At 42.4% G+C, this 24,325-nt stretch overlaps 1 protein-coding gene across 3 annotated transcripts in view; it reads left to right on the top strand.

Moving 5' to 3' along the window:
* DIP-theta (Dpr-interacting protein theta) overlaps positions 1–24,073 on the top strand; it is a 39,113-nt gene extending 15,040 nt beyond the window's left edge. For 2 of the 3 annotated variants that reach the window (XM_070276717.1, XM_017243788.3), the window contains exons 2-13: positions 597–1,170; positions 6,767–6,841; positions 9,955–10,052; positions 10,945–11,090; positions 11,279–11,340; positions 14,015–14,173; positions 14,637–14,765; positions 15,677–15,811; positions 16,873–17,022; positions 17,383–17,469; positions 17,538–17,792; positions 23,490–24,067. In XM_070276717.1, coding sequence (XP_070132818.1) covers positions 954–1,170; positions 6,767–6,841; positions 9,955–10,052; positions 10,945–11,090; positions 11,279–11,340; positions 14,015–14,173; positions 14,637–14,765; positions 15,677–15,811; positions 16,873–17,022; positions 17,383–17,469; positions 17,538–17,792; positions 23,490–23,683 — 1,707 coding nt within the window. In that variant the 5' untranslated portion in view covers positions 597–953 and the 3' untranslated portion in view covers positions 23,684–24,067. Of the gene's footprint in view, positions 1–596; positions 1,171–6,766; positions 6,842–9,954; positions 10,053–10,944; positions 11,091–11,278; positions 11,341–14,014; positions 14,174–14,636; positions 14,766–15,676; positions 15,812–16,872; positions 17,023–17,382; positions 17,470–17,537; positions 17,793–23,489 lie in introns of all 3 variants that reach the window. The other variant, XM_017243789.3, reaches the window with a different exon arrangement.
* The last annotated feature ends 252 nt before the right edge of the window (positions 24,074–24,325 follow it).

The raw sequence follows: 24,325 nt of genomic DNA, 5'->3' as shown, positions 1-24,325 counted from the left end.
ATTACATAAAGTTCGGTCTCCGAAATACAAAATGAGAAATGTGTGCAAATACAAATAGTTTGTTTCTACGAAAACTTCTTCTCCAGTCGAAATTATTCATGTCTAATTGGTATTTAAATAGGATTTTTTTCTATTATATTAAATTGGTTTGCTATGGTGTGTAGAAATATTATGAAATCGATACAATCATCTGAAAGGCAAAATTTAAGACCAATTTGTTTTTAATTAATATATAGAATTGGCAGCTATAATGCGTTATTCAGAACATTATAAAATTCTCATATGCAAAGCAATCCCTTGTTTGCTCAATTTTCAAACTATTAACAGCCCCTCTTCTCCTATTCAGCTTAATAAACAATTCTGTATTATGTATGACCACACACGTTGTGGGAAAAGGGATATTCGAGGGCCGGAGAGGGTGCATAAATAATTGAATCATATTTAACAATGTTACGATAAACCTAGGGGTCGGCTAGTTGGCTGGCAAAAAATAAATAAGCTTAAAAATTAAAAGCCATTCGTTTAAAAGCTATTTATTTCTGTTTAATATTTAACTTACATATACATACTATTTTCCTCTTTTTTACTCGCTGTAGTGGCCATTCGCTGGGGAGCTGACCTCTGGCACTGCAACTGCAGTGATGCACTCCAAATGTTATTCAGACTCTCGGCATGAAGCTGAGCAATTGAATGTACAAACATTTTCGAGAATTGCAGCAAATCGGGACTAAATCGAGCAACGAGCAAACTAAAGGAAGGAAAAGGGACTGCTCGAAAACAGAGCAGAGGACAAAAGCAATCCGAGTGTAAACATCGTTACAAGCAGGACTAAACAAAACAGGAATTGCATAATCAAATCGGCCCGGCGCGGCGCAAACGAACAAAAAAGACGGAACGGAAAAAATTGAAATTAAAATATTTCCGCTGACAGCGGAGTCGGCAGCGCTGGCACAATGAAACTGCACCGGAAGCGCGAAATGTCGGAAATATCCTCTCGGCTAATTGTTGCCGCCGCCTCGGTCATCTGTCTGACGGTATCTCTCACACTATGCACCGCCCAGGAAAACGACGACGAGGACGGCGTCCTGCACCACCTCGACATGCACCACCAGCAGCAGGACTTTATTATTGGCGAGTCCGAGGAGCGGGATCATATTGCGCATCACTTGGGTAAGTTAAATATGAATTAGGGTGATATTAGACATAAAATCTAACAACATATGACCTAATACCGAATAATAAAAGAAATTCTCAGCCATGGGGGCGTATACGTGATATTTTCAACCCTTTTGTGTTACGTATACGCCACGATGCACATTTTAAAAACACTTTTGAAAAATCATGAAATCAATTGACTTTTCAACAAGCCAAATCATCACATTCATCGATTAGGATATTCTCTCAATTATTTATATAAAAACCCCATCAAAGCCAATTTTTAAAGTCTCTAGAAAGTCACTTAGCTAGCCAGTGAAAAAAAGATTATGCCATCAGATAAGTGTGTCAAATTATAATCTCTTACTTTCCCTCATTGGCTTGGCCAGTATAATCGAAAAGGGCTTTAACACGCTCTATTTACTCGCCAGGGTTCCGGCCGGTCACAAGGTCATCGGTGGCGCCTTTGCCAAGTGCTAACAAAAAGTTTTGAGTGGCTTAAACCTTGCACCCTCTAAGCTATGTGGATGTCATTTCAAGTGAAATATGTGACTGGCAGTGTGGCCCGGACAAAAAAAAAAGATGGGAAAAGAAACTAGCTTGGCTCATTGAACACAAACTGGGGTTAAGAGCGGTTAGAGTTGGCGGCACGTAGTCCCATGTTGGGCCTGTTTAAGTTGTCTTTGTCCGCCTGAATCCCACACAGCATAATTAAGGGGCACACATGGCGTATGCGTATTGTGGCTGGCTCCCGAGGCCCACCAAACACACAGTACACACCTCGCCGCACGCCCCTGTTCAAATGCGACACTGTCTCTGGGGCACACATAACCACTTAAGCTTTCTTTGTCTCTGACTTGTGGGCTACAAGTCGTCCCGAGTTCCGAGTCCTGTGTTCTGTGACCTGCGTCCCGCTCCGCCCACTACCAAAAGTTCGTACGCCTCGGCGGCTCAACAAGTGGACAAACATTGACATTGCACAGACTGTTGAACCTCTGAAAATATCTTCCCTGGGCCTGTGTGGGACTTGCGGTTGTATGAGTATCTACTTATGACAAAAAGTGATTGACATTGTGATTGATGGCACTTTGGGTCGACAGTTTCTGGGCTTATGACTTGACATGATGACCGACTATCCCATTGTGTGATCCATGAATTTTTCGAAAGGGGTTTTGAGTAAACTTCTCTATTTGGCTTGCGAGGATTTTGGGATGACTCTTTTGGCTCAACCCTTGATGGACGTTGTGGATGATAGTTTTTAATGAGTATTTTGAAGGTAGCTTAAAAATTGCAGTCACAGTTTCAGGGAAAGAGTTTTCATGCATTCATGGACCTGAAAGCATTGTCATTCGTTTCGGGTTTAACTTTGGGTAAGCTCCTTCTATCACTAAAGCGTTGTCCCGGCACCTTGTGCTACTTTTGTGTGCCTACATCCTGTTATTGTTTTAACAGCCTGGAGCACTTTGTAACTGTCTTTTTTATAGAGTCAGCTTGCACTTTCGCGCTTTGATTGACTGGGTTATCTAAGCCTTCCTGTGCATTCTTTATTCCCTTTAAATTCTAGGGCATCGGCTTGCAAGGCTTTGAAAGGTGCCTGAAATGTACAAGAGCGTAATATTTCATGGATATGAAGGAAGTCAATCAAAAGCTTACTCTCTTTAGAAAAAAGTATATTCTTTTCCAAGTGCATATCAACTAAATTTAATTTAAAGCTTTAAAACATGTTTAAGAGCTATTTTGAAATCTATTTCATGTGCTTTGTGAAAATCCTGTTTCCTTTCAATACCACCTCTAAAATCCTATCCAACAAGGGTGTACAAATGTCGACACTTCCTGGAGAGCAGTCTTACTTTGTTGTTTTTTAGTTCAGATGTCGCTGATGTGCCGGCAATTGTTTGACAATTTTTCAACAATTTCCCCGCGGACTGCGCACATTTTTTGCCGCCGCACTCGCTCGGCTCCGCTGTGTCAATTCCCTTTTTATTCCCGGCCATTTTGTTGTCTATGCCTGTGTGTGTCGGCGGGTGTGTGTTGTCGCTTTTTTCACACGCTCTCGCGTTGCAATTAAAAGAATGCAGGATTTTTACGCCAGCGGAGTGTATAGAAGTTGCAGAGCATGGGGATAGGATGGTACGAGTGGGTGTGGCGGCACAACAATCTCGGTGACTGGTGGCCTTTGAGGCTGTTCTGATGTTGGCACTGTTTGTTTTTGTACCTTAGTTTTTGTAATTTGTATTTTGTTTCATCCACTTCCAGAGCTGTTATTCTTGGTTTCAACCAAAACAGCGACAGACGAAACGGTGACTTCAACAAGTGATACAATTTTTATGTTTCACACAAAAAAGGTGAGCGACGCACTGGTGTTGGCCAACTCAATTAGCCAAAACTTTCCGCCAGACTAATGAGTATGCAAATAGAAACGGAAGGCGCCGGGAGAGCGCAACACCTGCGAAAATTAGCCAACTTCTGATTCGGCCAGAAAGTTGCAACAAAGTATGATCTATTTTCCCGCGCGCGAAGTGGTTCTTGGCATTGCCAAGTTTTATCATCGCTTTAAACTGATGCACTGCCAAAGTTGGCTTACAAAACTTATGGCCAAAGCTGTAAAACCGGCTAAGAGCGTATTGGCCAAAAAACAGCCACGAAGACTTATGCTCTCAAACTGAGTCTACATGGAATTTTGGCTCGTCCTTATGGGCTTGAATAAATTCGGCTAATTGGAATCATTAGCCCGGCCAAAGCAAACACTTCCAAACACCAAACAGCCAGGAATCATAGACAAATTTTGGCGCAAATTTCGGGGCAGTTGACACTTCCCCGGCTGATAATCCGACGATGCCTGCCAGGCCAATAAATCATCTGGTCTAGTGGCAGACAGCGAGTCGAGAATTGGCTTAAATGTGCTAGGGAAAATCAACAGCCACCGTTTCGGCTATGGCAGCATGTGCTAGGCTTCTCAGGTCGTCCTTGCTGCTACACCACAAAAAACAGGAGCGTAAATTAATATTCGCCTTTTTCCAGAAAGCCTAAATTTTGTGGGGGCTTCGCCTGTGGGCTTGTGTACTCTTTTTGTTGCATAATTTCGTCGTCCTGCCAGGATATATTTTCATTTGTTTGCCTTTGTTTTTTCCAGTTTTGTTTTGGCTTCTTTTTCATGTTCCGTGTTTGGTGTTCGGTGTTGGGCGGTAGTAGCCTGTCTCATTGTATGCCAGCGACAATGTTCAGATGCAAAATTTAAGGCATATTTCTTGGCGCCGTGCCGCAGGAAAAACGGCCAAATAAATAAATCTACTTTGAATTAGCGCCATTTACTTTACATTTATTCTCCGCCGCTCGGCAATTTATATGTTGAGGGAAGTACTCAACTCAATGTAATTTTTCTTCCTGTTCTTTTAAAGATTTTTTCCGTTGCCTTTGTTGTTCTTGTCGTTTCAATTTGGCGGCGCGTGCTTTTTGGCTAATGAAGTTTTGAGGTTAGATAGGCAGAAAAGTGGAAGCTGCCCTCTAGGTGTGCAGCTAAGTGAACACCGAATATGGGTCAGTTCAAGGCGAACTCAAGAGCTTCGAATTAAATCGAATCATGGGTCCTCCACAACCGCAATTTTTAGAATGTGTCAAGTAATTTAATATCAGTAGAAGAAAGCTTAGTCCAAGCTTAAGGTATAACGCTTTAAAATGGTTTAAAAGACTGTATCTCTAGTTTGGCACAAGTGCCAACGACATTCAAGGTGTCTTTTCAGAGCTCCTCCATCCATTCGTTATATGAATCCATCTTTTCTGTTACCCTTTCTTTTCTGCAACTCAATTACCACACAGTTGCCGAGAGTCTCGCAGCATTCAAACCCATCCTCTGGATCCTCCGAGCGCTTCTCTTTATTTAGTCTCGCAGCGAATCTTTCACGGTCACGTCGTATTGCCTGCAAATCACGTCATGCTGGAGCATCGTATACTATAGATGGGATAGACAAAAAAGGGAGCATCTCGCAAGAAACTTTCGCAACTGTTTCGGGCTTTCGGTTTTTTGTGAGTGCGGTCTGGAGAGCGGAGGCACGTACCAATCCCGGACAGAATTTGTTGGCCCGCTCGATGAGTTTTCTATGTCTGCACATGGGCCAAAAGCCGCAAGAAGTGGCGGAAGGGCAACAATGTGGCCAAAGAAATGGGAAGTGACAGGAGACTGCGAGTATGCAACACCAAACGTTACAAACATCGTACGGGCCAAGTTGCATACGAAAGTTGTTCGAAGCCAGTTGATGTTTTGCCCTTCCTTGCCTTCTAGCCATACCAGCAATCTTGGCCACCCCCAGTCATCGATAAATCGAATTTATTGCATACTTTTGTGCGTTTGCGTCAACCGCAAAATGTATTTGCATTGCAGCCATCTGGGACAGTCGGAGGGAAGACGTCGAAGGACTCGCAAAAGTCGCAAAAGTCCCGAGTCCCGCCCAAATAGCATGTGCTCGGCATTTAATAAAATGCACACTGCAAACGGCTCGGCCAGGGCCGCCTCCAAAGCACGAAAATTAATTGAAAACTTGTCTCCCTTCCATCGTTTTGGTTCTTTGTCGGCGTCTTGGCTTTAAATTTGGTTCGGTTCAACATTTCTGTTTCTTCGGCGTTGGGGAATCCATTTGCTTTATTGAGTTGTCTGCCTGCACGCACGGAGGCACGTGAGCAAGGACACTCTACTTATACATAGATCCATTATTTTATGGCACAGCCTGGATATCCGAAAAGTACTGAGGCTAGAGAGCAGTGTGTGTGCCGAAGGTCCTGGCCAAATAGAAATGAAAATCGATAGCACAAATGGTCGCCACCACTGGGATACTTTTCTGCTTAAATTTATTTTTTCCACTGAACTTTAGTATCTTTAATTAAGTCAGCTACAGCCCGGTTTTAGTTACTGCAAATATTTATATAAACCAGAAACAATATTCGCCGCTAATTGAGTAATCTATGATTTATTCGCATACACATCCACGTTTGTGTATTTACACAGAAATATGTACATATGTATGTATTTCCCTGCGGCTTCGCGCTCCCAGCCGTCTAAATGCTAGCTCATATAAACGTAAATATTTGAAACTGTTCGGCATCATTTGCTAAATATTTTATGATACACTCTGGAAATGGATTCCGCCAAGCGCTTTAAGAGAGGGTGGATGGGCAGCCCAGCTCTCCTATTAACCGTTGTCGTTCCACCTATTTCAGGGGTGCTGCACAAAAGTCAAATTGCAACCTCATTTTGTGGCTGTGAAAAAAACAAGTTGCTCGCTGGCTCATAAGAAAAATAGACGGTGAAGGAGCTTTTCTAAAATATTTGGAAAATACTTGAAACGAAAACTCTTTTTTTCTTTCTTGGGTGCGGTTTTCGGTGTTTCTAGCTTGCCAATTTTAAGCAAAAACATGGGGGTATCTCACACTCTCACAAATTTAATACACACACACACATTTCTTGCCACAAATTGAATTTGCACTAAGGCTAACCATGCCAATATTAACTAACCATCTCAATGTACTCTCCTCTGCTTCTACTTATACTTCTCGAACCGAACCGGATCAACTGTCGCACTTTTCATGCCTTGGCGCCAATCGGACGGGCATCCACCAGCGGAAATGCAAAATAAGGATGAGCTTCTTGAGGACATACGCGAGGATACGGTCGTGAATGCGATACCCGAGAAAGGTGAGTCTTGTTGCTGACTTTCAGCTTATCCTGTGATTCCGTTGTCATGCCAAACTACTTTCCGCAAGTCATATTATTTGAATTTTGGAGCAAATACTTCTACAGAAAACATATATAAATTGCATACATGCCACGTGCAATGAGAAGGATATTTCAGAGATCTTAGAAATTATTATAAATTCTCTTATCAAAGAAAACAGCTCTCCCACTTCCCACTTGTACAAATTAGATATATTTAATTTTCAGGCTGATGACACAGTCTCCTTAGTTGGCAGACTCGCCGATTTGATATCGCTTTACTTATCCCCTGTGTCGTCACGTGCTTGCCCCTTGCTGCATCCTTGCCTCTCCATCAGGCGGCACCATTAAGTCAGGTGCTCACCCTCGTCTGCCCCGTCCACCCCTAGCAATCCCCGACAGTGAGCTGCTTTAGCTCTTGTCGCAGTCTTTTTCTCGCTTTTAAATTTTATTTATTGTAAATTGTATTTGAAACGTGCTGAGGTTCTGTTTTCTCTGCAGAAAGAAATGCTATGCTTGCCCTTGGCATGGATACATGGATATGGGTGGAGAAAGCAGAGAAAGCATCTACATACACGAGTGTGTGTGTATGTGAGGGTATCTCGTATGTGTATCTCATGCAGAACCTAAGTGTGTCGTGCAACTTAATAGAGTTGTTTAGCATTTAAATAGCGCCATTTACTGTTGCTGCTACTGGGTCTGGTACTGGGGTACTGGGGCTGCCTGTGCCTCTGGATGTTGCCGTTGCGCTTATTAAGTTGAAATGCCAGTCAAGTCGACTCGACTTAATAAAGTTCACTTAAAGCAACAGAGAGCGTAGGAAAATTGTGCCTAGTGAGCATGAGTAAGTGGCCCATTAGGCTCTGGTGACTATGTCAAACTAGTTTATAATACCAAATGGGTCCCTGCCTTCTATATGACTAAAGACTATTCAAATTGGCATTGAAGCACTTTAAGTTTCCCTTCGGCTCTACCCAAAAGAAAATTGTACTGATATTTTTCTGGGATTTTCCTTTCAGAGCCACTAAGCCACTTCACATTCGCTACCCGGATGAAAGCGCTAAATGGCGATTTGCAATTTCTTCCGCTCCATCATAAACATTATGTTAAGCACTCGGAGCCCGGGGCTCCGCTTATATCCACTCTCCTGCCGCAGAGCATATGCACATTAAATCCTAATTTTATATGCCCATAAATCCACTAAACAATCACACTTTCGATCCCAAAGACGAGCCCAAAATGTCTAACAAATTTTCACATACTCGCACGCGTCCATCTCGATGAAAATATGCCATAAAGTCACTCCCACCCTGCTCCGACCCGGTCCCTCGTAATACGTGGATATATCAATAAGCGGACCCAAATCAAATAAGTAAGCAAGGGGAAGGAGGCACTGACAAGTCTGCGAGGTAAATCGAGGACGAAGATAGCTTTATTTAACATTGACGCATCGATGGTGGTGTCATGGAGCCTATTAGCTGATTGTGTGGCAGTTTAATATTTCAGTAGCCTGAGAATCGAATTACCAGCTAAACTATAGGTATCTTTTCATTACAATATAAATGTTAGTTTAGATTTGAACATACATATAGCTTTGTTTGGTAAGCCCCTACTCTGCCCAATGAAAAGTTTTATTCTCAAAATTCGTGGATATTGTCGGCAACTCAGAACGTGATGCTCAGGAAGAGATTAGGCGACAATCAACGACGGAACAAGCACTTACACAAACGACAAGCGGAAAGCTGCCCATCTCGCCGCGATGAGCATTTGCCGCAATTGAGATTTACGGCCACATCAATAAACACAGAGAGAAAAAAGCCCTGTCGTCTACCCCATGCCACGTCGGGTCGTCATGCCTGCTTATCGCCTTGTTTACGAATTTTAAGTACAAGATTGTTATGTGTTGATTTGACTCAACCGATGCGTGCCCCGCATATGAGAAAAAGCGGCCGTCTGACACGAGTATGTAGGCCTGTTTTTGTTTTCGTTTTATATTTTATTTTATTATGTTATTCCGGGGAGCAGAGGGGGCTTGTGAGGACAAACTTCTTTGAGCATGTCTGCAACAAGCAAATGCAAACACAAACAGAATGAGCCAAGTTTTGGCCCATTCCACCCTTTCCATCGGCCATTTTAAGCCGAGAATCAAAACCACAAATCTGTTGCATACTTGCGGGCGTGTTTAAAGTCAACTCGCTCTTTCAACGCTTCGCTGAACATTCCTCATCCGCAGTGCGCCTTGATGTGTGGGTGTTGCTGTTTGCCTTGCCATTGGTGTTGGTGGCGGAGGCTCTGGCGGTGGTGGTGTTGGTGGAAGGACCTTGATTGACTGTTTGAGAACTGGCTGACAGAACGGTCTAGGCCGGGCCTGTTCATGTTGATGAGGGTTATGCTAACGAGATCCATCCAGCCTGTTGCTATCCGATTTAAATCAATGCAAAACAATTAAATTTAATTTAATTTAATCAATGCTATTAATACGTATTGTAAAAGCCATCGAGGGGTATTTGGGTAATATGGGTTGGTTTAGGATCCGCACATGTACACTGAAAGAAGTAATCAAGAAGGTCTTTGAACAGCTGCCCATTGAGTGTTTATTGCATAAAGTAAACATGATCGTGTGGAAATATGAAGTAATTAGAAATAATATCCTCTGTGGCAGGAGGTTGTCAGAGGCCAAGATTGACTTGTGGTTTGGAGATTTAAACTTTAAAGATGGGTGAGTCAGCGCAAGAGTTCACTTGAAGATATTACCGGTCATCCAGTCGTATTTATATTTAATTGTCAATTATATGTCTAACTAAAGCTTAACACTTACTTAATGTTGCTATAATGGTCACATTATCTTAGAATAAAGGATCTTAACTTTATATAAACTCTTTAACAAGTCAAGCTCCCCTATTCTAAAACAAGTTTGACTTTTGAATGGATTCTTTCCGAGGAACACTTTTATCTGTGTAGCTTTTTAGTTAAATCGAAACAAAGGTAGATACAGATGTTTCAATCTTGAAATGCAGGAAACACCCGATATGTACCTTGTTTTAGATTAAATCAAGAACAAATTTTAACCAACTAATGACTACAAATATTTACAGATCTTCCAAAGTTTGGTGGGCTTCTGCAGAATGTGACAGTCCCCGTGAGCCGTGAGGCTGTTCTCCAGTGTGTGGTTGATAATTTGCAGACTTACAAGGTAAGTGGTGGTAAGGTGGTTCTTATTGTCTGGTTGAGGCATAATTTATCAAAAGGAAAACAATGGTTCGACAAAATATCGAGTGGCACGGATTAATTTCAGTTCACTGATGAGCTTATTATTATCATGGTTGCTTGAGGGCAAGCAAACTGCAAGCTAGGGAAATTGATGTCTATTTGGAGACGAAGACATTACTTTCTCTACCTTATAGCTTGGGTGCCCCCGACCAGGTGGTTGGGCCCAAAGTCGAGTGTATTTGATAGCCCGAAAATGAAGCTGATGCAGACACAACCTCAGTAACCAGTGATCAAATAATACTCGAACTTATGTAGCTCTAAAATAGTACTTGATGAAGTCCAGCTGCCGTTGACTTTTATTTGATGCCATGTTAAAAGTGTTCCAGACCGTATAGCATTCAAAAGTCAGAGCTATGCAATCAGGAATACTCAGAATCTGGCACAAAACTCGTATATTGATTGGTGGGATCGATTGGCCGATGCATTGTGGTGTGTTTTTGAGCTATATTTCATAATACCCCCGATGACAAAGGCAGCTCCAGGATAGCTCTTTATCAACCCGAGTACTAAGAATATAGAACAAAATTGAAATAAATTTAACTTTACCCTGGCCGACATTGTTGGCCACAATTTTCCACCAGTTAGCCGTGCCATTCGAAGTGCTTTTCACCTTTCGGCGACACTTTCTCGCCACCCAGGACGGTAACCCCCTACTGTCCCCACCTGTCTGGCCGTAATAAATGAGCTCCGGCCACGCCACCTGGGCATTAGCATGGGGAAGAGAAAATCGGTGAACGTTTTAGTTTTACAACTCAAATCAACCGAAATATAAACTGTTTCGTTTACTCCTCGTACACTTTTTCTCGTTCGGCTAGATTGCGTGGCTACGTGTCGATACACAGACCATTCTAACGATACAAAATCACGTCATAACCAAAAATCATCGCATGAGCATAACTCATGCCGAGAAACGTGCTTGGATATTGCGTATACGAGATGTAAAGGAGTCCGACAAAGGCTGGTGAGTACTGACTATCCAGCGTAAAATGGTGCAATTTTTATTTTCATGTTATTGCCCCTCGAAGTGTGATACTTTAATTGCAATGTCAGCTTGTTGGTGTTCAGCTCCTTGAGCCATGCTCACAATTCGCACTTTATAACCTAATATACGGCAATCTAATACACAAATCTGATTTGAATCGTTGTCAGGTACATGTGCCAAATCAACACGGACCCCATGAAGAGCCAAGTGGGCTACCTAGACGTTGTGGGTGAGTATTGGGGGGATTATGAGTGCGCCATGGCGCCCATCAAATGGATCGCCGGGGGGCTAAAACGAATTGTAATTTGTCTTGAGTGGCTCGGCGAACACACGGCTCGGAGCCAGAACCAGAACAAAGTTGCTGTTGATAGTTTTTCAAATTGCACTAATTGCTCAGCCAAGTGGCGATTGGAATTCAGAATGTGGGTTAGTTCGCTAGAGTAGAAAACTACCAGAAAGTGGTTCAAACTTCTAACTACACTCGATTGGGTCTAATTGCTAAAAGAGAACCGCTCGCCAGTTTGAAATGCTCCATCCAAGTCCAGGCTACGACCATGGCAACGAGTTTTTGTTTAAAAATTTTTCACTTAACCAACACATTAGTTAGTTAGCACGCCCCGAACTCTCCTACCACTCCTATCTCCACTCTCCCAGTGAGCAGAAGGTAATGAAACAATTTACATTCAACCGGCACCTGCACCTGTCCTATCCATGTCCATGTCCTGGTCGTCCGGGTCGTCCATGTCCGGGCGTTAATTATTCAGGCTGCGTAAGGCTACGAAAAACCTCACAGCAGACACAATGGTCCGAGGGAGGGTCCGTCACTTAGGCGAATTTAAAATGAATATGCAGCCCCCAGTTCAGATCTGAGGTTTTTGGGGGCTCGTTTCCGGTGGCCCATCGCCCCACCGCACCGCATAAGTAACCACTCTGGTTGATTGTGTTCTCATTGATGTTGAAATTCATTAAGGGCTTTCAGGCACTGAGAGAAACACCTTTTTTCTTTGGAGTTTGGACTTTTCTCATAGCTATAGAGGCCCTGCTTTTCGTCAGTGTGGTGTGGTTGGTTTCCATAAGCAAAACGGCAAACCGCTTTCAATCAGCAAGGCTTTTCTAGCTGAACCAGAAATTGTGCGATTTTGTGTATTTGGGACTCCACCAGCTTGGGACTCCAGCCACCCACTATTATTGTTGTCGTCGTTATAGTGCCACACCGCGAAATAAGCAAATAAATGGTAGTATTACAGCCACAATTTGTGAGCCAGAAACGCAGAAAAAAGCTCAGCGATGAAAATTGTAAACAGTTCTTAACAAAAATTGCATCCAGAAATGTATATCCTTTAAAGCAAAAGCTGCTCTAACGCATAAATACCTATCACAATAAACATTTTTCTGGGTTATAGGAAAGTTTAGTCAGAGAGTATTTAGTTTATGAAATAAAATTCAAATTCAAACAAAAATATTATGGCTGCCATTCATGAAAAACTGTTTAATGCTAGCTTTATTTTATTCATCAGGTGGCTTTTTGTTATTTTGCAATACTTTTGTGACTGTTTTCATGGCCAGCGGAAACGCAGTCGTGTTTATGTTGTCAGCCATTCAATATTTCATATGAAAGAGTATATAAAAAAGGCAAACCCCATCCAAACCCAAAACAGAGATTAAAATAATACGCAAAATATGGTTGGGGCCTGAAATTATTCAACCACAAATCCTAAAACCTGAATGACTTAAGGACTTAGGCCCGCGCAGCTTTAAGGCTGTCAATTGTTATCGGCTTCTTTTCACCATCGCAATTCAATTGAGATTAATTTCGGTTACATCAATTTGATCACACATCATTTCACCTGATTCCATAACTTATCAGCCCCCGTTGCGCACAACGGCGGCGATAACAAAAAATATTGCCAGCTACTCCCACGTCCACTTAGATGGCTCACCGATTGAGAAGCTCGCGGCTCCCAGCTCCCAACTCGCAACATATTACATGAGCCTAGTCACTGAGGAGAAGTACAAAAGAGTCCCCTTCTCCACTCTTTGGCTGACTGAGTGGAACATTGGCAGTATAAAGGGGAGTGGGCGTGGGCCAGGCTAAGAGTCAAAGTGAATTTTGTAAAACATGCACATCATTGTTGGCTTGAAAACTTTGAAGTCACATTCTCTTTGGGGCGGTGGTCCTGTAAATGGAAAGCCTGCAGATGTCAAGCCAATCAACGAAAATAAAGAGAAATTCGACTGCTTCTGTTACAGGTACAACCTTTCTAGGACTAATTGGATTTTTTAATAATTGCGGAGAAAGCAGCATGAGCGGGTAAAGGTATATTGTAGCTGGAACTCCTACCTTCCATTAGGAAGTGCGAACAAAACCCACATTGTACCCTCAAGCCCTAAGCTTGACATTTTTCCAGTAATTTTTCGCTAACAAGATATCGAAACAATATAAAAGTTAAGACCCAAGGTAAGTTTCCATCTTGCTACTTCGATTTTGGCAAGTGGAAACTGGTCAAGTGTAAAATTATAATTAATGGCCACGACAAGAGAGACTTGAACAGCCACAAAACGCTTCTGATTCTGTTTCCAGTAAATGACGAATTTCCGAAATTCCACACAGCTCAATGTCGGTTTTCAATAGGCACTCGACCGTGGGGTGGGGATTTGGTTTTGAAAGGACACGGCAGGCGTATCACAAACAGCTTTAAATAAACCAAAATGTTACAGCTTAATTAAAGGGAGTTTCTTAATTTCTTCTCTTTCATGCAACAACATTCGTGCTCCGGGAACTTCAACTCCGGCAACTGTAACTACCAATTGTCTGACACCTGGCCAACAATGCACGAATGCAACGAATGCCCTCTGGTACTCTGGCCCACACGGCGTATGAATAATATGTCGCGTTCACACAGTGCCCCCCGACATACTGGACTATCCGACCAGCACTGATATGGTAATACGTGAGGGCTCCAACGTAACCCTAAAGTGCGCCGCGACTGGCTCTCCAACTCCGACGATAACCTGGCGGCGCGAAGGTGGAGAAGTGATACCGCTTCCCAACGGGGTCGAGAGTGAGTTACTGTTAGGCGCATGCAAATGATTTGGCCCGAAACGCTCATTGGGCGCATTAAATTCCGTTACTTTCCACTCTGTTCTGGCCAACTTTCTGGCCAACTTGAGTGACTCTAGTATAGTGTGGAGACTATAATTTTCTCTAAAAGCGTACATGACTAGGCAGAACTTGGCCGTCCAAAGGATATTTATATTTTGGCCCTGTATGAGTTACAATTAACTTTTGTGTTTGGATTATGTTATACTTTATAATATATACTTTATCTATTATTAAAGTTTATAACTAAAAAAGTTATGTTAAGTTTTTATTTTTATTATTAAGAAGTGTAAGAGTGTAGTTGTCTAGAAGGAATGGCTTGGAATACTTGGAGAGAAAAGTTATTGCCCAAAGAGACCTTACCCGTTTTGAGGTCTCAATATTAATTGCACCAAAATGGCTTGCTCTTTATCTCCATTCCCCAGCCGTCGCCTACAATGGATCCTTCCTGACCATCGCCAAAGTGAACCGCCTGAACATGGGAGCCTATCTCTGCATCGCCTCCAATGGAATCCCCCCCACAGTCAGCAAGCGTGTTATGCTCATTGTGCACTGTAAGTAGTTGTGGCATGGAGCATGGGGCAAGTGGCTAGTGGCAAAAAAGCAAGGGGTAGACGGGGAGATGGTGCATATCAATTTTAGCATATTTAAATATTTATAGTTTTGCGTCAGAGCGCCGCATGCTGCTCCCAGGAGGGGGCCCCGAACGGGCTCCAGACGAGACCGCAGCAACAGAATGCTGCTCCAGACCCAGTCTCAGTCACAGACCCAGACTCTGTGACACAAAGCTCCACTTGAAATCTTGCCATGCCAAATATGCTCTGCATTTAAAATTCCCAAGGGGATCCTGGGCCGAGGGGGACCCGAACCGGAAAATAGTGTACACTTTTAGGTGCCATGCATAAAGCCCCTAATTAAGTCTGTGTTTCAGGCCCTCCTCCTCGACTTCTCCGGCAGCTAGTTAACATTTTTTGGGGCCCGCCTAGGACTTTGCTCGTTAATTAAATAAAAATTGAAATTTTCCAACAATTTGTTGTACAATTTCACGTTGCATACATTTAAGCTAAGCAAAAAGGCTCTGGAATGGCTCCAAAGGATACCCCTTCAGCTGGCAAACCGCAGTTCTCGCTCAGCTTTAAATGCAAAGGATTTTTATATGGCTTTTCTATAGAATGAAAAAGCAATTAGTTTGAAACAATAAATGGCAACCGCACCGAATTGCTAAACGGCACCATAAAATAATAGATGAAAAAAGACCAGGAACGTAGCTACGTAGCAACTATTGAAATCGAAGCTTAAATTCTCTGTATAAGCTGCACCTTTCCCCGATTCCCGAAAATAGATCCATTTTATTTTCACAAGTCATTCTTTTTTTGAATTTCTGCATCTGGTTTTTAATCCGATTTCCCACTGCCATTAGGGTAGAAAAATTCGCCAGTAATTTGTAACTCTGAATCTTCCACAGTTCCTCCAATGATTTGGATACAGAATCAATTAGTTGGCGCAGCTCTCAACCAAAACATAACTCTGGAATGCCAGTCCGAAGCGTACCCCAAGTCCATCAATTACTGGATGAAGAACGATACGATTATTGTGCCAGGTGAGTAATGCGAGAGGATAGATAAGCCAGGAGAATCGTACGCTTCCATTAGTAGAACCAATTAACTTGAAAACCCTGAGTCCTGATAACATAGAGGCATAGGGTTTCCCTTCATTTAACCTCTTCAGATTTTCCACTCATCTTCTCTGAGAAATGAACTGAGCTCGATGGCATAAAGTGCTGTAGTTCCCAAGTAAAAAGCGAATGAAAAAAATAAACATTCAGACGACCACTTGAATCCGCGGCCGCAGAGTTACTGCCGAAGTACTCGTCCTTCCAACTCAATTGGTGACCCCAACTGCCCACCCGGACAGGAAAAGGCATCGTCATCGGCATAGACTCGACGGGCCCGGACTATGATTTTTTCCTCCTGTCCTGCTGTTTTTTGCCAGCAAAGAGAATGAAAAAAAGTGATTGAAAATGAACTCAAGTCAGAAGCAGGTGCTGTCCAGCGGTCGCAGGATTTTAATGGATTTTCTGTTTTAGTTTGGACGAGTTGAGTGAAATTTTCATAACCGCAAGAGTGGCAGAATGCGGTGACAGAGGCCACTCATGTGTCAGAACCTAAAACATCTTCGACGGTTGGCAATCCTCCTGTTCCTGACCCCGAAACACAATTATTTTTAATCAAGCACACGCCCAAAATCTTCATCTTGTATTGCAAATGTAATCAGTCGCCTGACAGGACTTGATGCATAACAATTGCAGAGACCCCAACAGAGTGTAATTCTTGGCTTAAAACTATTACAATAAATCTAACCGACATCAAACGTAAATCAAAACCTGCCTGGCAAACAAAACAGTCCGAGCCAACAAGCCAACCGACAACAGACTTGTTTCTGTTTAAATTAAAACAGACCATTTGACAGGGGCGGTAGGGACCCGAAATTCTCGTCCTGGATCAACTTGTCCTGAGCTGGGTCCGAATACGAATACAAAAGTTCTTTCTCAGTCAAATTACTTTGTCAAGACGCTCCTGCTCCTGTGTAGTACGTCCAATAAGGGGTTAATGGGGGAAGCCTCCTTTTCCATCTCTAAACGCTTTCCGTTTTCCCATTCAGGTGAGCGCTTTGTTCCGGAAACCTTTGATTCCGGCTACAAAATAACAATGCGACTGACCATATATGACGTCGACATTCAGGACTTCGGGGCATATCGCTGTGTGGCCAAGAATTCTCTGGGCGACACTGATGGTGGAATCAAACTCTATCGTAAGTATTGACATAACCAGCAACATATAGCACGTCACATTCAATAGCCATAAACGCAACCGCACAAACAATGGCCATATGTCAGAGGCCGTCGGCAATTAGGCACACAACAATTTACCCCAATGGTGCGTTTAATTAAAGCCAAAGAATCTGCAGGGGGTCAGATGCCTTGGGTCTAATAAATACTCAAAACAATGCTTGAAACTGAAATAGTTGTTTAAGCTTGAAGATGGCTTACTCTTGATGGTCCCAAGAAGCCAAGGTTAAGTGGCTTTTATTTCTTGAACAAGTTATAAGCCATATTCAGAAGCACAAGAAAACTATTTGGCACTAGTTAGTCTCATATTTTTCTCGTCACAGACATTCCCCAGACCACCACGATGACAACAATGGCCCCGACCGTATCGATCAACACGGTGCCCGTGGTCATTGTCAAGTACAACAAAGGTCAGAATCTAACTTGGCTGTCACCCACTTAACCCACCCACCCACTAACACCTTTCTCACCTCTGCAGAACAACGATACAGCAGCAACAACAACCAGAATGCCAACAGCAATCCCTACAATTTCAATTCCGGCAACAATCAGCAGAACACGAAGCTGCAACGCAACAAACCCAACGGCAAGGGCCTGGATCAGTCCCCCTCCGGGGTAAACAACTTCTTCGTGGGAGCCACTTCGAGCTTGTGGAACACTCAGGATCACTACGGCGCTACGAATTCCCGGGGGAGGGACTATCACCAGCAGCAGCAACAGCCACAACATCACGGTGAGTTGGGTTCCTTGGAAGCCCGCCAGGGAATCGGGCATCGGGCCCCTTAAGCCACTCCTAGACGCACCAAGCGATGATGGCCAGGGGGATGGCAGGCAGGAATCCTTCCCTTGTGTGCCATAGCATTCCATAAATATTTCGCCATTTATTTTATGTTTATGACAAATCATAACGGCTTTAGCTGCTTGGCTTAAGGGTCTTTTGGCATGTCGTTGTCGGCACTTGTTAGATATAGATACTTTTGGCTCAGACTGCGAGAGAGCCAAGTGTGAACAGGACTAACGAATGCCCAGTGATGGTTACACTGTGAGATGAATAAAGTACCAAATATTGGATTATACATTTGGGCAACTAGTAATTATGTTTATGAGATGTTTAAATGGCATCTTAGGGCCATATACTACCTGAGATATTGAATTTAATCGTCACCATTTGGCATCCTTTTCCAATCATATACCCCTTAAACTTGAAAGACTTATATGCTCCTTCATCCACTGGGTAGGCCTATAAATTTTTGGCCAGAGCATATGAAAGTTTCCTTTTGTATTTCCTTTCCGTTCCCTAAAATAAAAATATGACTTCGTAGCATGCAATAGTGACGGGGTCCTCGGCTCAATCTTTCCCCAGTTTGCTGAGTTGACAATGTGTCTGGTATAATGTGTTGCTAATGCGGACCATCGTAATGTACAATCATCATAAATAATAACGGGCTTTTGCCATTTGTTCTATGACACAGAATGGGAAATATTTAGCTCGAGGTGTCCGAGGAACTATCGAACTTAAAGGTTAAAGAACAAGTCAAGTCTCCTTGGAGCAGCTGGCAATCGATAAGCATAAAATTTTATACTTCCATCCCGATTTTTGCTTGTAGCCGTTCTCTTTGCTTGTCCCTCCCGTAGCCTCAGACCCCCAGATCCCAGAACCCCCACAATTTTCACAATTGGCGACAATGTTCCCCCTTTTTTTCCACCCGCCCACTCCCAACTCACGCCCTCTTACAAGGACGAAAGCATAAAAATTTACAGGCCCTCTGCTGCGAAGTGGAAATTTTCTGCATACGCGCTCGACTAAAAATATATTGCACTTGACAAAATCAAATAGAACAAATTGAATATGAACGGGGGGCGGTATAGGAGGCCCGGGCGGCAATGGGGGAGTGCTCAAAAGAAAGTGCCCCAAGAAAGTGCAGTATAAAAATGGCAGACAAATTGCACATAAGGCGTCAAAGCGATAGAGCTGCCCCCAAACTTATCACGCCATCTGAAGAAATTTTTGGCAAACGCAAGCGAAAACGTTGCATCACTGGCACAGGACATCTGGAGGGGGGGCGGTAGGGGTGGGAGTGTCGGGATGCAGTCCCAGGACACGGACTCGAGGATGACGACAACTTTCAAGTGTACCATGCAACGTCGTAAGCGCTGCGTTTACAGTTAGATTTATTACCTGCTAGATGTTGCACATATCGTGCCAGGCAGCCCCAGGGAAGGGTGTGGTTGTAAGCCCCCATCCTCCATCCTGTTGCTCCCCCGGCCCATGGTATTGTGGGCGTAGCTAGTTATCTCATCGTTGTGAGCTTTGCATATGTATGACTGTCGCGCGATTGTTTTTGCCGCTCGGCCGCTGACACTTTAAGGCGGAACAAGGCAGCGACAACCCGAGTTCCATGTCCAAGTGGATGGGTGAAGGCAGTCTGGCCCTTTTTCCCATTCCCATTAATTTTCGGGACTAGGAAATGAGCTTGGCGAAAGTGATTTCGAGAAAGCGATACCAAAAGTTGGCTCTTAACTTCTGAGCTTGAAGGCAGGAGTAAGGGGAGAGCACGGTCTTTTGCAACTTATACCCAATACTTGGATAGAATAAATTTTTTGTTCGACACAACAATTATTATCCAAACAACAATTATTTTTTGCTTCTCACCTCAGTCCAATGGTTAAGCAAACTCACTTAGCCAATTAAAATTCAATCTTCAAATTTCATCGACTCAGCTCCCAGGGCATTGGGGGCGAGGCAAGGAAGGCAAGGCAAGAGTTGAATTGGTAAGCACTTAGGTTTCTGCAGACCACATGACTGGTATTCCCATTTAGTACTTCCGATGCATTTGGCTCGCCACTTAAACTGTCATTAAAATGTTGCAATCAACCACAGAAGCTGCAGCCATGGCCAGCCATGCCAGACTCTCTTCGTTGGCTGTCCGTTGCCATATTTAATTTGGGCGACCGACGGACAAACAATACGGCACAAATTACAAGGAAATGCAATAAAAAGAAATTGTGACGGGTCCGGGTCTGAAGTCTGGCAGCAAGTGGAAATTCGGACATGGCCGACGAGTCTCGGACCTCGAACAGATGATTACTTCAACAGTCAGTGCCTGGCAATAATTTGCCTATAATTGCAGTGGCCACCCATCCATTCACTTCCATATGCGCCGAGTGAGAAATGATAAAGTTAACGAAATGCAACAGACAGCAACAGTAACCGAATTGGAATCGCGTGTGGCAGTCGTTTTTATAGCAGAGTGACTCTGCCTCTGCTGGTGCCTCCTCCGGGTCATAAGAGGGCGCGAAAATTGTGAAAAAACTTCACAATAAATTTAACACATGGAACGTCCAAAATGGGTCTTAAGTGCAAAGCGAGAGTACCAGCCTCGATTTTCCTTTCATCAACCCTTGCTCCTTCCTGGAGTTCAACAGGCACGGAAAGCGAGGCGTGAAAGCTGCTTCCAAATGGAAGTTGAAGTCCCATAAGGGATTGTTTTGCACAATTGTTACTGACTTTTTAGCAAAGTACCTGTTCAATATTTTCAGTTTAATAATTTAAGGTAACTTTTCATGAAACTCCCTACTCCACCTGTAATATGATTAAAATATTATTTACTTTTCCTAAAAACAACCAAACAGATGAAAAGAATCATCAACTTTGAAGTGGCAATGCAAAAGATAAAAGGTGAAAAAGCATTATAAACATGAGCAATTTATTTCTATTAGGTCAATTGCACGCCAGGGGACTGGCTGGAATATTATGCAGAAATTCCTTCAACTTTTAAGTAGTTGCCCTCTTTCGAGAGAGCCGTGTTTGAACTAAAGAGTTTTTCCTGGGCAAACAGGACTTTCTTTGCTTTCCTTCTGATTTTCTCTCCCTCTGTTTACGCCTAAGCGCTTTAAAGACACCGTCGGGACATTCCCAACCTCCAACCCCAGCCCACCAGTTCACACACTCAGACACACGCATAAACACATGCTCAAACGTCTATAAAAATCAGCCATGCTCCCACGCCCAGAAAGGCACACTCCCACACCCAAACACCCACACACACCAACACACTCAAAGACTGAGGGGACAAACATGGACGTCGATTCTGGTGTTGGTTTTGCCGGCTTTTACAAATGCACTGAGATTAATTATAAGAGGGTATATAAATTTAATAGTTTTTTATAATTAGGAAGTTTATAATAATAGTTTATGAATAATAGTTTCCAATAATAGTCGCTATAAAAGTTTTCCAATAATAAGGAAGGAATAGGAAGAGCCTGTAAACCAAATAGTGTTTTTTTTTTCAATACTAAAATGTTATAATATTTATTAAGGTTTTTTGCTTGACTTCTTAGTTTAAAATACCTTATTTATTTGCTTATTTAGCTTGTATTTATTTTCTAAGATTGTGTATTTTTTGTATCTATCTATCTATTTCCCCATTTTTCTCCAAAGGTATTGCTCCAAAGAGATTCTATCTTAACATTTTTAAAAATATACCCTTTACTAAAAGTTTTAATACTTTTTTAAGGTTTTGCTGCTTAACTTCTTAGTTTAAAATACCCAAATATTTTGCTTATTTAGCTTGTATTTATTTTCTAAAATTGGGTCTTCTTAATCTCTATATTTTTTTTTGGCATTTTCCTATTTTGCTCAAAAGCTACAGCTCTGAAGAGATTCTATCTTAAAATTTCTAGAAATATACCTTTTTGCCTATAGTTTGGAGAAACTATTATTGATAACTTTCAATTGATTAAGTGCTAATTTCTATATAATTTTTTTTTTTTGTGTAAAAATGTTTGCGGACGCCAGCAAAACAAGCAAGGCAATAACCGCCCAGGAATGGCAGCGCAAAGGAGTTTTGTGGAAAAGCTGCTTATAGAAAAATAAAAAACCGAACCGAACTGAACTGAAAGACACACACCGACACAGACAGAATCACACACCCACACTGATATACCCACACCCATACTGATGTATTGCACACATAACCATCAGCCAAATAAATTTTCAACCCGGTGCAAAGCAATTTGCGCATTTCCGTAATAAAAACAAAGGGGTTCTCGTTAAAAACAAAACGAAAAGTCCCTAGGTGGACCGAAAGCAACAACACCGAAAATAAAGGACCAACCGTTCTGTGCCATATTTCATAGTTATTCCAAAGTTCGTTCAATGCAATGAATTTCGACTGCGTCGATTACGGTTTATGGGGTCAAACCTATTTTTTTACCCCCATATCATATATACATATATATATATATATATAGGTTTTTTTTTTCATTTACAGCATCGAGGGAAATCAGACAGTCTGCGTATGCAAATTATTATAAAATAAAAATAATTTTTGCATTGTAGCAAAAAAAAGAAGGGGTATTGAAAAATGGGAGATTATTAAGCCAAAGTTTTTAGGAAAAAAGAGGTTCTAACCATTCGGATTATATATATGCCTACCTAGTATAGGAATAACTTTGCTTGGGTTATAAAAATTTGTCAAGTCAACCAAGATTGTGCCACAAATAATTGTTTGTTATCGGCGAGTACGTAATGGAGGGCTAAATAAAAGGACGAACCGTTTCATTCCGCTCCCTGGCGAACCCAAAAGGCAAACAAATGTCCAATGAAACAGATTGCCGAGAAAACAAGCAACCAAAAAACCAGAAAAAAAAATTGGTAAAGGCGACTCGGCACAAAAAAATACAAACTGCAGGATAAATTGATGGCAAAAACAATACACAACTCGCCACCATCCACCACCCACACCCACACCCACACTTCATACACTCGACTGTACACAGAAGCTCGTCTGCCTTTTTGGAATGCATGGCGCAAGGGTTTAACGCACTTAAGCAATAAAAATCGAAACAATTTTCGGAGCTGCCAAGTGAAATTGAAACAAAATACTGGCAAAGGGCCGTCAACGTAGGAAATACTTTCGCTTTCCGTTCGAGAGGGACAAATATCGAATGGATGTGTGGATGTATGGATGTGCCTTATATAGGGAGTGCGAATGCCATAAGTAAGTGGAGCAAGCCGAGCTGTGTGTCCTTTTTTAAATGCAATACTTTCGGCTTTTGCCAATCGACAAACAGTATGGGTGTGGGGGTCGTGAGCCTTCTGGATTCCTCGCCAAGGATGCGCCCCAGCCCTCTTATGGGGCGTTTTATCTCTTTCGCCTTGTCGCCTGCTACAAATGGCTGGCCATAAACGCATCCTGTGTCTATTGTTTTTGCTCGTTGGTGTGTGGCAACGCATAATTGAAAAAGGACATTCAGCTGATGACATTCGAGTTGAATGTAGCCAAGTGAAGGGCACATCATAAAGTGTCATGTGCCAGTTGATTAAGTTAGCCAAGTCAGCCAAGTAAAAGCCAAGCACCCACAAAAACATCATAAATATTTTCAATCAATCTTACTGAGCTCGAACCATTCCATTTTTTATTTCCAGGACCCGATCACGGAAGCATCTATCGGTCGGACGGTAAAATTCCGCAACTCATCAAGCACGACGCCAAGTCCTTGACAGATGACCTCGATCGAATCCAGGATCTGAAGAGCGGCGGCCAGCGAATCGGATCCTTTTTGGCAGCGTTCCCAGTATCTTTGTTGGCTTTTGGAGTGGTCTACTCACAGACGTGGTAGGAGTAGAGATTACCCTGCAAATATTGTACAAAAATTGAGAAAATCCGCGAGGCGAAATCCGAAATTAGTTTAAGATAAATTATGTACTTTGTAAGCAATACTCTTACAGGACTAGTTGGTCAGGATGGATCGTTTATTTTTGTGCTGAGTGCAACGTTGCTTACTGTAAAAAGTTGTTGATATTAAGGTAATTTAGTAATTAAGTGGCCAGGTCAAAGTTAAAATTGTGGGTTCGTCAAAAACGCAATGGAAATACAAAGTATTAGAAAGTAACTCTGAGAACTTAAAAGTCACTGGGGCATCCGAGGTTATAGCCTTTTCCCTTTAACCCCGTTTTAGCTTAGTTTCCAAGCACTGCAAGCTGTATATTAAACTACTACATCAAGAAAATGTCATTTTGCTTTAATCGAAATAAAAAAAAGCCGTCTTACGTGTAATAAACTTGTCATTATTTCTGTCTCTTTGGCCTTTTTGTCTTGATAAGGTAAGCTATAACGTAATAAAAGAAAGGTAATATAAAGCCCTGCTAAAATCAAATTTCTTCTATTTAAAAATACTTTCAAGTTAGATTTCAACGGTCTTGTTAGCCAGGCTAATGTTCCTTTGTTGTTTTATTTTGAAGTTACCCGAGGCGAATACTTA

This window comes from Drosophila bipectinata, chromosome 2L (genome assembly GCF_030179905.1).
Source record: "Drosophila bipectinata strain 14024-0381.07 chromosome 2L, DbipHiC1v2, whole genome shotgun sequence".
Lineage (NCBI taxonomy): Eukaryota > Metazoa > Arthropoda > Insecta > Diptera > Drosophilidae > Drosophila > Drosophila bipectinata.
This window is presented reverse-complemented; position numbering and strand designations above follow the sequence as displayed.